Source organism: Anopheles bellator, chromosome X (genome assembly GCF_943735745.2).
Source record: "Anopheles bellator chromosome X, idAnoBellAS_SP24_06.2, whole genome shotgun sequence".
In the NCBI taxonomy this organism is placed as follows: Eukaryota; Metazoa; Arthropoda; class Insecta; order Diptera; family Culicidae; genus Anopheles; species Anopheles bellator.
The window spans coordinates 6,477,000-6,490,763 of NC_071287.1; the positions used below are offsets into that span (position 1 = coordinate 6,477,000).

A 13,764-nucleotide genomic window follows, 5' to 3' on the forward strand; every position below is an offset into this window, starting at 1 on the left:
CCCACGCTACCGACACCCGGGGGCATGATGTGAACTTGTGCTCTAGGGTCTCAACTGCGGGACAGTGTGGGCAGGTTGGGGTGGTGGCTCTTCCCGTCCGAAAGAGGTGGTCGCCATTTAGAATTTTGTTGTTTACCAGCAGGTAAAGGAGGGATCTCTGGTTGGATGAGAGATTTCTAGAGCTGATGTTTTTCCACACTCTCCGCCATAGTATTTGTGGGGAGGCTTGGACCACTCTTGGGTCCGCGAGTACATCGGTGGCGACGTGACGTAGCTTCCGTGTTGATGGCGTTTCACGAAGGGCTGTTGGCACATATGCCAGGTGTTCTATGACCCTTCGGAGGCACGGATAGGTTGACGGGATGCTCTTTGCGTTTGGTGGGTTTCCAGCGTTGGTGATGTGTTCCGAGCCGATCACCAGACAACGTTGTTCTGAGAGATAACGGTTCGTCAGCAGAGCCTGTGCGTTGACGAACGGAATATGGAGATTCATTCCACCTCGGTTCCGGGGTAGTGCCAGTTGGTGAAGTGGTATTCGCATACCACCAGAGCCATTCCATAGTAGTGATCCAATGAGGTGAGAGACCTTCGCCACGTCGAGTTGTCGAGCGCTGCAAACGGATGCGACGTACCATAGCCTTGGTAGCAGAACATCGTAGCAAAAACTATTGGCCATATTTTCTGTTTTGGCCATGATTGCCCGTTCACTTCTATGTCTTTCCGGCCGCGTGTTCGTAACGACTCTTGAGCGGTTAGGACGCGTTGTCAGTCGCGGTGGGCTCCTCTATCTGATTTAGCACACGTTTTGTGTTAAACAAAATGCCTAAACATTGCAGCAAGGTGGTATGTAATGGGTATGGGTAACGTTTATGTTTAAAATTTATTTTAACCACCGATCACGAGTGGTATAAATATGCGTCGTAGTGTGTTGCGATGAATATTCGCCATAGACCGTTCTACTCGAAACTTCTTCGCCGTTAGTGGTAACGTTCGGATAAGGTTGTAATTGGGCTTGCTCTGGATAATTCCCAAAAAATCGCCGTGCTAATAATTTTTTCCACTCAACCTGCAATGATCCACCCACCCACCTCGTCGTCTGTATTGGATCGGGCCGCCGTGGCCATTCATTGCATTCATTTTTCATTCCGTTAATGCTCTGGTTAATGCATATCAATCCTAGATCGTGTTCGGTTTTCACATGACTACTTGACGATTTACGCAAACTCAGTCATTATCAGAAGTTAGCTTACCTTCATCACCATCCTACTACTGTGGCCAAAAATATCGGAATTTGTTGTTATAAATTACAAAATCTTATAAATTCTTATAAATTCAATCCCCGTTTAAATTTCCCGGTATATCCGGGCACAGTGGTTGATACCCGCAGTGAATCTGGCATCGTGTGAGGGCTCGGAATGTGTCAAAGTTGAATGCCTAGGTAGGTTAGAGCAGAAAAAAAATTATTTTTATTCCATTGGTAGCACGGAAAGATGCGAAAGAAAGCACGATAGAGACATTGAATGATCTCCCGAAAAGCCGTTCAATGGCTTCGACATTCCTAGTTTAGTAGTACGCAATAATGTTCAATATAAATCTATTTCGTTTGTTGAGGAGCGTTTCCCGGCGCCTTAGGCAGCCGATAGGCTATAAAATACGAACGCTTTACATTGTTAGCCTACTTTAACATACAAGTAAATAGACCATTCACCAAGTATACTGACCGTAGGAGCTGAGTTATGTGTAGATTATTTTAACGGAATTATTAAAAGATATAATCTAACAGATTGTCGCAACGAAGTCCATAGCCAAAAACCATAAAATGATTAGAAAACACACCCGACTCTTGGCAATGGAGATTGCGTCGAAACATTGTTTAGCAGTAGTGCAGATGGCCCCGCAGTGAGGCTGCGAAGCTAAAGACAAATCGATGAATGGTTTAAAACGAATGATTCAACAGAGATTTTTAAATGGGTTTTATGATTAACTAACTAATTGATTGGTTACTTTCGCCCAAATGGCGACGGACCTGTAGAGGGAGCCAGGATTTCGACCTGTGCTTCGGTTGGGCGTATAAGAAGGGGAGGTCGACCCTCCATACGAAGAGTTGTGTCTAACCAGCTTAACATTTCATGTGATACAGTATGAGGACGGACCTCGAGCCCCCGCATCATTTCGGCGACCTTTAATTTAATTATGGATATAGCGCGTGGATTTCGCTTGAGGAATGTGAACCAGGCGCGAGCCTCGACAGTTCGCGGAAACTCACCCTCAGTCTCAACATCTAAAACCTGACGCTCATTTATAGCCAATAAAGGATCGTTTTCGTGGACAAATTGCATGGTCATGTTCCGACCAATCTGGATACTGTACATTAATGGGAGAGCGTTCTCGAATTGAAGATACAAGTCCCCTCCTTGAATCGCTCGGGCGTTCAAACTACGTGGATCCTTGTAAGCCATACCCACCGAGTGGAGGAAATAATGGAGTGCAGGATTAACGGCATTTGAATAAGCGCTTTTTGTCACGATCTTCATCGACGACTGATACGGGAAGTACGAGGACATTAGTTCTACTTCCTCCGTCTCCTTCAATCATTAATTGTGCTTCTACAGCCTATTGGGCGGGGGCACACTCGATTGAGCAAATAATGGTCAAATAACAATAACAATATTTGTTTTAGGTTTGAAAAGTTCCAAACGTAAGTTAATAAGCAGTGTCACCATTAACTACAATTTTCTCTGAATGCGCACAGGCAATGATGGGTAGGAGGAGGATTCATTTCCGTTTGACTATGTAGGCAAAAGCAAACGGAAACAGCGGTTCACAATAATTGCTATAGCATGGTGCTAACAATATACTGTTTCTCAGCTAAACGAAGAAATGTGTTATGGTATGATGCGAAAGAAAAAGGTACTCGTTTTGCTCTGTCTAACGCATTGAGAGTACCACACACAGCTGAAAGTTCATAGTTTATCAATGACAGTTAGCGAAGTAAAATCGACTTACAATCCAACAAGTAAAATGCAATGATAATTATACGAATCGTGCCAGTGGGGTGGCAGTGGAGAAATGTAAAAGAAAAACAGAAATAAAGTACATTTCACATTGTATTTGTGACTCTTAATCTTGGTATGAAAATTGTCGCTTTCGCGAAAAATATTGTTTACTCGAAAGAAATGCTTCCACTGCTTTAAAATGAAAAATTTCTGGTAAAAGTCTTTAGGCGGCCAACTGGGGTCGGTGGGGTGTTTTAATCCCCCTTCGCTACATGTACAAAAAGTCCAACACAGCTTATTTTTGCGTGCATTATTTGGAGCACTGCTTATCATCTCGTTTTAGATGTTTAATTTCCTTCCCTTTCGACGGCGATTCTACTACGACAAAGGGTTTATTTTACGCGCACCGAAACAAAAAAAAATTGGTAAACATTTTGTTTTTTTTTTACCATTAATAGTTAGTATGATCACAGCTCGTGTGTGAACTGAGTTGGTTGCTCGGTTGTGTTAAGTAACAGGGGCGACCCGTTCCCCAAGTGAACGCGCGTCTCTATTTCGCGGCCGCGGCGGCGGGAGTGTCCTCGATTAGGTCCATTATATTTGTGTCGGTCGAGCGAAGACTTAACAACGGCAGGAATCGCATCATCTGTGCATAGTTGATTCGTTTCCATCGTGCATTAATTTCGACCGTCTCTATGGCTTGCTTGACACCTTGTGTGGCCTTGTCGAAGATGGAACCCCGTTCGTCGATCAGCGATCGCAGCTCCTGCACTTCGGCGAGCGACGACATTTGCTCAGCCAGTGGTTTCACGAACCGCGACAGACGTGAAGTATCTGGGCTAAGGCTGTGCGGCGCGTGCGCCCAGGCAGGTACGTATATATGCAAATAAAGAAAGGTAGTACAAGAGCGTAGAACCCAGAAACGAATGTCAATTTGAGTTAGTTGTGCGTGTTACTCACTAGCTGTGTATCTCCGTTATGCGCTCGAGGAAGAAATTTTTTGCTAAATCGAAACCAACGTCACTCTTGGCGACACCTCTGAACAGTATGGTCGCATCCTGCTTTCGCACACCGGAGGTGCTGTTCAGTGACCAGTGCAGGAAGCGTTCCACGAGCCCAACGTCTCGCGTGCACCCGAGCGCACTGATGATCATAACCTTCTCCGAGCCGACGTTGCTGTGGAGGTACTGCTGCCACAGGAAGTTCCACTGGGTTTCGTTTCCGTGACGAACCGCGTTGCAGTAGACGACCGGTCGCAAGTTGACCGGCACGGGATTCGTCTTCTCTGCACCACTACTGCCGCCCCCAGCCATCATCCACTCCGCGAAAAGGTGAACCGAGCGTTCGACGCAGTCACCAACGTCGAATCGGCAGGCCCAGGAAGCGATCATGGTCAGATGTTTTAAGGCATCGAGCCGCACGGACTCGAGGGCGGATAGATTCCCGAACACGTTCAGCCGCTCGTACGATGGCTCCAGTATGTACTGTATGTAGCTTTTGAAGATCCCGTAGATCGGCGTTCGTTTCAGTAACCGGTTGATGCCATTCAGGTTGGTCAGTGCCGCTTTCCACGGTAAGTACTCGTGCTCCTGCCGTAGGTAGTTCATCATCGCAAACGCAATACCGTACTGCTGCTGGCCGGCCCACGCCAGGTCCATGGCATCGTCGATCAGCTGGGCCCGATTGATAGCACCGATCGCCATATAGTTTGGCCCGTTCAGCTGCGCCACCAGCAGCCGATAGTTGGCCACATCGTACTTTACTTTGTACAAACCGGCCAGCTGTACGTTGAAGATCACCCAGTGTTTCCCGTCGGGCAGATCGTCAAGCGTCCGGTGGCCGGTGCCGTTGTGCTGCACGCCGCCGCCGCCGCTGCCGCCGCTGCCGCCACTGCCGCACTCCATCCAAGCTTTCGGTGCGGTGTCGTTAAAGTCAGGATCCGAACCCGATGCGTACGTCAACGGTATCCACCAGCACTGGCCGGCCGTTGCATTTCGTTCTGCGGGCGGCGACGACACGAACCGCTCCTGGGACACTTCGGCCGTGTTGGTGGCGTAGTTACGCGACACCGTCACGATGGGATAGCCGGTCTGTAGCGTCCACGAGTCCATCACACTCTTCACGCTGATCTCATCGGGCAGTACGCCGTTGGCGTGGGCCTCCTCGGTCAGCGCAGCCCACAGATCGTCCTGCTGTGCGCTGCCGTAGGCGTGGCGCCGCAAATACCGCGCCACCCCGTTGCGGAAGGTTTCTTCGTCCAGAAACAGGTGCATCATGCGGATCACGGTGGAGCCCTTCTCGTACGAAATGGCGTCGAAAATTTGCGAGATCTGGTTCGGGTGACCGATCTCCACCGACACCGGATGGCTGGAGAGCAGCGCATCGAATTTGAAAATATCGAGCGAATTCGAGACCGACTCCTCGGTCAGGGCATGCCACTCGGGGTGCAGTTCTTCGACGCCTAAGCTGGCGACGTACGTCGCGAACCCTTCGTTCAACCACAAATCGGTCCACCAGCGCATCGTGACCAAGTTGCCGAACCACTGGTGAGCCAGCTCGTGCGCAATCACCGAGGCCACCCGGTGCTTGCTGCTGGCAGTGGAAACGTTCGGATGGTACAGCAGGGCGGTCTCGCGGTAAGTGATCAGCCCCCAGTTCTCCATCGCTCCCGACGCAAAGTCCGGTATCGCAATCATGTCGATCTTCGGCAACGGAAACCGCTGCTCGAAGTACTCCTCGTAGAACCGCGTGACGCGCGGTCCAACGTCGCGCGCGTAGTCCACCTGATCGAGGGCATCGCGCCGTGCCCAGATCCGGAACAGCACGTCGCCCTGGTGGCGGGTCATCGCCTCCCGGTACTCGAAGTCGTTGATCGTGTACGCCACCAGGTACGTGGACATCGGCACGGTACGCTCGAACACGTCCAGCACCCAGTCCTTCATGGTGGCGATCGGTTCCGAGCGGTTCACCGGCATATTGCTGAGGGCCACGTATCGTCCGTGGTGCGCCAGCGACACATCGAACGTGGCCTTCAGCTCCGGTTCATCGAAACAGGGAAACGCCTGGCGGGCGTGCGTTGGCTCGAACTGTGTCACCGAAAGCCAGGTTTTGGTGCGCGTCTTCGTATCGACGTAACTGCTGCGATAGTAACCGAGCAGCCCCGTTCCGAGGGCACTCTCGAAGGGTATGCGTACTTCGTAGTGGTTGTTCTTCTTCATCATCTCCGCCGCGTGTATTACGACGTAGTCGTTCTCGGGCAGGTACTGCACGCGCTTGATGCTGATCGGCCGGCGATTCTCATTCGTCTCTAGCTCGGTCAGCACGATTTCCTGCTCCATTAGCGTTAGGTTCTTCGAATGCAGCGTTACGTTGGTTGCATCCTCGTCGCAAATCATCTGCGCTTGAGAAACGTGTTACAGAAAAAGGTGAGTGACTTGCTCCTAACTTGCTTGCAGCCTAACATCGATTGGGGAGCTCTTTTAGAAGTTCCTTTCTGCGTGTAGTTCTCTGCTTTCAGTTTCTTTTTAATCCTAGACGCAGCCTACGCCCTCCCACCGGATATACTTACCCGTATCAGCACGTGACCGTTGAACTGGAAGCCTCGCTCGTCTCCGAGATGCGTAAAAACCTGCAGATCGTAGTGTTTCGGGCGGAAAGAGCGCGGCAACCGGTAGCTGGTGTAGTTCGCCGTAACAATCTCCTGTCCCGCAACCGTTGCTACGTCGTCACTCGCCGCTTGCGCAACGAAAATCGGCAACATCGCCGTTGCCACAAGGAGCAGCAACATGCCGCGGGCTGATGCCTTCATCGCTCAGAGTGTAGTACCGAAGTTCTGTTTGGAGTAGGGCACGCGTCGTCGACAAAAGGCTAAATAAGTTCATGAGCAGCATTCGATGCCCAATTCGATGTGACAGGGCCCCTCAGGGTCACCTAAAGACAACCTTGTCCTGGAAGGGGGTGCCCTTGACTTCGTTTTTGTTAGCAGTTGTGTTGATGAGATGGGTGAAAGACACGAGCGCGCAGCTTTTTGCTTTAGCTACCCCGACGCTTAAGCAACGCTTAGTTTACGCATTTGCATTTTATGTTTGCAATCATCATCAGGATGTACGAAGCGACATCAGCGCAACGGGGCTGCTATTAGCCCGAAATCTCTCCGGGCGGGGGTGGGCAGTGTAAGTTTTCTACTTGATCGCGACGAATCGCATCGAAAAAAAAGCGTGAAGAAGAACGGAGAAACCAAACAGAAAGCAGCAGAGAGAATGAGCGAACAACAAGCGTGGCCTTATTGCTATTAATATTATTATTTTATTATTACTTCTACCATGGTTCATCATCCAGGGTGACCAGGCTGGAAAGTGGTACCGGGGTGCGTTCGAATGACCAACGAAATTACATAAGTATTTTGTCTACTCAAATTAACAATGCGGCCGGTTGTGTTTTTGTCTTCCGTTTAGTTTGCTATCTATCCCTTTATCGGTTTCGTTAACATGGTAAGCCGGCAAATAGTGTTGTATAGCAGTGCAGGTTATATTTAGTTCCTTAGCCACCTCAAACGCGGGGCTTACAACACACCCTTCTATGCTTCTGGACAAACGAAGAACCTCTGAGAAGATTTTGCGCGGGCGCGAGTTCGTCGTTCGCCACTCTCATGGCATGATCAGCCTGCCGCGGCCTGGCATGGCGTTGGCGCTCTACAACAGCGAGGACATTGTGCACGTACGCGCCCCTCCGAACATACGAGATCACACACGAATTCTGAGTGCATCATTGTGCTTTCAGACGTGGCAAATAGCGGTTCCGTCAGGTTTGGGACAAAGTCCATGTATCTCCGATGCGGCTGTGAGTACTGGGATGTTAAAGATTTTGTATAACTCCCCAGCTTCTCGACCGTCACGCGACGAAATGTGAGCGAAATAGTTTCGTGAAATGGTAGAAACCTGTTGCAGCCACAACGCGCACACCCTAACGCGGTTTCTCCTCCCATTATGTCGTTGTTCGTTGCTTTAACCTTTAACGCCTACACGGGTAATACTCGACAAGAGTTCGTATTTTCGTACTGTTTTTTTTTCTCCAATTTACCACTCTCAGCAAGAGTCATCCTGCCTATAACGACACAACACCGCCCAGATATCGTCACCATAAACGATTGGGATAATCTCCATCGAAAATTGGCTTGAATAGAGTAAAATATTTATAAATCTACATCCGAAACTAACAAGGAAATAATGGAATAGAACCACAGAACCACAGTTTGGAAAAAAGCAAACAACCGAGTATGCCCGGGATAAGAGTTTCCCAGAAGCAGTAGGAAATGTCACTGACTCCGACATCATACATAATGCATAGAAGTAAGATAGTTTAGCAAGTATCGTTCAGATAGATTCGATGGCCGTGATCCGATGATTCGAATAAATACGGTGCAGCCTGCTCGCCCGGAGACAAAAAAGTTACCATACGCAGCATACTACATGAAGCGCGTTCTGCTGCAGTCCGCAAGCAAAACAAAATGGATCGCATGAACGAACACGCAGCGCACACCACAACGCGCACCGATCGGCTTCCTGCTTAATTCATTCACTCGTTTTCTCTGAACTATCACAGATGGCCGTCAAATTGTAATCGGTAAAACACACAATTCTAATGTAGGTAGCATTTGGACAGGATTGGACAGCATGTGTAGGCTGTGTGTAAACCTCGAAGAAGTAGTACAGCCCCGGTATTTACTTGGCTTTGCTTGCAAATGTATATTGTATTCACGGAACTCCAAATGGCGAAATGGAAACCACATGGAATAACCATGGTAAGTGGCACGGCAAAAGTTTTAAAGTTTTAATATCGCCCCCCCAATCGGTTACAACCAACCAGCTATCAAATCGATCGATGTGCCATCGCCGGCGGAGGGTCAACTCGAAAGAGAGTTGACCGAAACAACCTATCAAAGTAAATGGTCACCAATACACGAGAGTCACACACCGCACGCGTAATCCACACGACCGAGCTCACCACAATTCAAACCGTTTCTGCTCCGGCAACCGGCATGGAGATAGGACATTTATATCCCGACGTCCCCCGCGATGTCCGAGGTAACAGCTGCCGCTGCGGCTACGGCTGCGGCCTGCTCCCATCCCAGATGGTGGCGAAGGTAGTAAGGCGCTTTGCGTTGCCACTGGGCGCGGCTATGGCTGCTTTCCCCATCGTTGGGCCGGTTTTCCGATCGATCTGAGCACCGACGAGAATAGCCTAACCACTACTGAGTGCGGACGGCACTGACATACTTTTTACAAGCATTGATAAGTGATTGATATGAGTGACACGTATCATTCAGGCGTGGCGTGAGTACATCTTAGATGATGTATTTTATTTTTTGATCTATTTATTTATACCGTTATTTATTTTATTTCAACGCAACAACCGGCACTGGACCGGCACTTAAGTGATGAAACACAGGACACAGAGGCGTTCTATAGCGAGTGGTCTAAAGTAAAGCACATCATTTAATAAGAACCTGTTACGTTTAATTCGTCGATGAGTTAAACGGGCCACTATTCACACTGATTAGCACGTCACGATACGATATTTAACGATTAGGTAACACACAGTGCCAGGTCATTTCGAAAACACCAAGACTCTTGTCTTCCCCTTCCTATTCGGAACGATAACCGGCAAACGGTCTTGTCCTGCAACAGGGACAAATGTAAATCTTCTATTGCTATCTCTAACGATGAAAAGACTGAAGGACTGAAAAGACTACGAAAGTAGGTAACTATCACTGATTTTGGGAATTACCGTATTTTTCCGTGTATAACGCGCACCTTTTTCCCAATTTTTTTTGCTCCAAAATCTGGGTGCGCGTTATGCAAGGGAAGTAAAAATTTTGTCTCCTCTAAACATATAAATGTGCCCTTTTCGGTATATATTTTACCATAATACCATAATACCATATTGAATAAATTATAAAATGAAACATTTTTTAGGAATATAATTATCCATACAATATCGTCATTAAGTCATGGCAGGGAGTTAAAACAGAAGTTGTTGTGAAATCATTTAATAAATGTGGCATGAGCAATGCTATGGATGGTCTTGTAATGGTCTAGTATGTCTTTTGCAATGTATACGCATTTTATCTTTAGTCTACTTTAGAATATTTAAAGAATATTTAGAATAATACATTATTATCATTTGATATTTGTTGGATATCACATATCTGAAAAATGTATAATAAAAAACTTTTTTTCCAATTTTTTTCTCTTAAATATGGGTGCGCGTTATACACGGGTGCGCGTTATACACGGAAAAATACGGTAAATCTAGTGCCAGTTTAACTATTTCAGTCTAAAGGGCATTCATTAGCGTCAGTAGAACAAAAATAGACACGCGATAGTAGGCAATGCCCACATCTATTGGTGTGGAAAAAGCACAACACTGTCATTATGAATGTAGGAAATGTTTTATTACCGCTATTATTTAGGAAATGTTTTATTTTTATTATTATAATGTTGCCAAAGGAAGATGCATGCTGATACACCTACCTTCATTACAAATGTATGTTTGTGATTGATTGTGATGAAAAAATATACTTTCCTTGCGACCCAACGAACTTATCAGTTGGCCAAGGTATGTGAATCACGTTTCAATCCTCGAAACGAACGCATACATAACAAGAGGGTGGTGCGTGTTAGTGATTGATCAGGCACAAACATGATTTGGAATTTTATTGGAATTATTTCAAATGGAACACCACCATCACATTACCATCCACCGAGAAAATGGAAATGGAAATGAATGATTCATTGCGGTTTTGTACATTTTTTTTTGGTCACAGTGTCCTTGCGGCGCAGAAAAACGTGGCGGGGTCAGACGATACGATTGCGCTACACGCTAACCGCCAAACGGGTGCACGTGTGTAGTAGTGCTGCACACCAATCCGTTTCAGTGCATTGAACTTTGCCGTCTACAGCCGGATGTTTTCTGGTATTCGTTTACGGCCGTCCACAGTCTGGAGCCTGGAGTCTCAATGCGTATTGGTGGACGATCAGCCAGCGATCGGAATTGGTCGTTTAAAGCGACTCTTAAGCTTTGCTCCTCGCAAACAGATTGGCTGCTGATAAAAGCTGATGCTGATCAGCTTGGCTTCGACAACGCCACGTTTGCTGCGAACTACAATGAATTATGATACGATATGATACTACTCACTCGGTTACTATTTTCCAATAGTAACCGTGAGCATTGTTTTGAGATTGCGATCGATAACGATATCGATATTAAACTGCATAATTCAGAAAAGTGAACGGCAGTGACGTAACCTTCCTGGTGCGTCAGAGTAAGCGTGTGCTGCATGGGATGCGATTAAATCGTAAAACATAAAAGCCAACTGCTACGTCTAATGAAGGTTATCGTTGGCGAAAAATTACCCCCGAACACGAAGTAAAGCACTTAAGAAAATTACCCTTTCAATACATGTGAACAGGACTATCGTTTGTTGGAATCCGCTAAATATACGGCGTCGGCCGCATATCTCGCCGGCATTCTTGACATGAATGCATTTTAAAAAGTGCAACGTTTTAATGGAGTCTAATGCATTTCAATTGTTGTTGAATCAATACAGAATGCATGACTGGAAATGGTATAGAGCAAACTATGGAAAACCAGCAAATAAGTTCTGGAAACATTTTTAGTTGGTAGTATATATTACTTAGATTTATTCTTAACGCAAGCCTGTTGTTGTGATACCCACAATTTAATGTTGCGATTGCGTTCCCCATCTCTACTCTATAAAAGCAACTATATTTTACAACGCCAAACAGCCTACCCAACCATTTCCGTATCGTATTCGCAATTACCAATAGAGGAAAAATTCTCAGACGGAGAAGTACAAAACATTCCCCCGACAAATTTTCACCCACAAAATGGTGGAATTTTGTCGTGGAAAATCGCAGATTACACTTTAGATGGCCATCAAAAAATATTTAAATTAAAATCTTTCCGAGCCAGATATTTATTTATTTATTATTCCAAAAAAAAACAGTCAACACCTAATTTACAGTTTACAACTTAACTTAGAACTTAGAACGAACACCAACAGTAAACACAACTGGTGAAACGAACGCAGAAGCTGGTGTTTCAGGAGAAACATGCACGAATACACGAATCAAATAGTAGCATGGATGAAACAGTTACTAACAAGACACAAAATCAAAAACTTCCTAAAAAACAAAACGTTCTTAGGCCAGCTCTGTTACTGGTTCGATATTTCCGCATGAAACAATTACCAAATATTTTTTAAAGTATGCATAATAAGGTACACAAGGTTTGAACGAATTTTCTAAATCTACTCTTTAAAAAAATCGCAAAAGAAAGTTTATTACGCTGAAACCCTAATGTCTCTGTCATAGAAGTGTTGTTGGTCTTTATTGGCGAAAAACGTTAATAATCAATTTTCACAATCCGTTTACCATTTTCTTGAGTCCTGGTTTGGCAACCGCTTGAGCGTTGCTTCATTACGTTTTGGCCACGATCGCTTTTGGCACAATAATTATTCTCGTATGTGACTCATTTCTCCTCCCCAGTCACCATCCGTTTAAGAAATCAGTCGATTCATTCCCTTTGGTTATGTTTTTCTGGTGTGAACTGGTTTTTGAATACAGCTTTGCGCAACGGGTTCAAAACTGTTTTATGGCCGATCTTTAGCTCCTGGGCAATGCTACGACTACTAACAGGCAGATCAACACTCGATTGTTTCTGTGGTTTTATCGACGACGTGTGGTTTGTCTGCTTGTGCGAGGTGCATCTTTAACAAAAAAAACTGAGACGGATCGACAAAACCTAAATTACACATAGCTAGCTGTAAGAGTACCGGCATCATGTACACCATGCAAAATTTCAGCGGCCTAGCTTGAAATTTCGCGTTTATCAAAGTAAAAATGTATCGAGATTTCTCTTCGTTGAATTCCATTGTTAACACTCTGTACCTCACAAACGAATGGAATAAACAAAACACAGTGAAAGCATTTTTGAAGTGTTGAACCTTTGAAACAAGTCTAAATTTGAATCTGTACGATCGATACTGCACTAGATATCTAAAGCCATCCACCGAGAAAATAATGGATGGATTACTTTTTCCCCAACCCCATAATATCCTCCCTATATGAATTTGACAACAGTGCTGCCCGTTGCTATCAATGAAAACGAAAAGAAAATCATCATTTAACCTTTCCAGGTGTAATACGTTGTGCACTCCAATTTGCTTCGATCACGAGAGACTAACTATGGGCCCAATTACGAAACTCGAACGTTCATTTGGGTTCATTTTGCTGTAGCTTTCTCTTACTGTATTCTGTTTTTCTCTTACTGTGCCTATCTCTAACCTTCCAGTTCCCGTTCGAGTTTTATGATACCTCAAAGAGATTTCTAGATTTTCAAATAGTTGTGAAGCAAGCTATGCATTTTTTTGTCTTTATTAAATGCTGACGATCTCATAATATAACAGGATGATCATCTTGATGATCACGCTAATTTTTTTCCATTTATTCTTTCGCAGTATCATTCTGATTACTCTTCTCTGGGAGGTGGGTTTTAGCAACATATTTTCCAATCCAATCCAGATACGCCGGGTTTCCAGTGGTGATCGGCAAGACTATCACTTCCGGCACGTCGTACTCGTGTTTTTCCACTACGAATTGGATCAAGTTGTTGACGCGTGCAGTGCGAGTTTTGATCATCAGCAAACATTCCGAACTTTCATTGAGTTTATCTTCCCATGTGTAAA

At 45.8% G+C, this 13,764-nt stretch overlaps 1 protein-coding gene across 1 annotated transcript; it reads right to left on the bottom strand.

The window, feature by feature from the left end:
- Nucleotides 1-3,089: 3,089 nt before the first annotated feature.
- LOC131213983 (aminopeptidase N-like) lies at nucleotides 3,090-10,608 on the bottom strand. The gene is made up of 5 exons (XM_058208269.1): nucleotides 10,529-10,608; nucleotides 9,502-9,673; nucleotides 6,565-6,828; nucleotides 3,957-6,391; nucleotides 3,090-3,841 (listed from the first exon to the last, which is right to left on the bottom strand). The coding sequence occupies exons 3-5, from the start codon at nucleotides 6,802-6,804 to the stop codon at nucleotides 3,547-3,549; spliced, it is 2,970 nt and encodes a 989-aa protein (XP_058064252.1). The 5' UTR covers nucleotides 6,805-6,828; nucleotides 9,502-9,673; nucleotides 10,529-10,608; the 3' UTR covers nucleotides 3,090-3,546.
- Between the last annotated feature and the right edge of the window lie 3,156 nt (nucleotides 10,609-13,764).

What these genes read in the sequence shown, in the direction of transcription:
- LOC131213983 (XM_058208269.1), bottom strand. Translation starts at nt 6,804, where the DNA reads ATGAAGGCATCAGCCCGCGGCATGTTGCTGCTCCTTGTGGCAACGGCG. An exon ending in ACGGTCACGTGCTGATACGG is followed by an intron (nt 6,392 to 6,564) that starts GTAAGTATATCC and finishes TCTCAAGCGCAG; the next exon opens with ATGATTTGCGACGAGGATGC. An exon ending in ATAACGGAGATACACAGCTA is followed by an intron (nt 3,842 to 3,956) that starts GTGAGTAACACG and finishes CGCGCCGCACAG; the next exon opens with CCTTAGCCCAGATACTTCAC.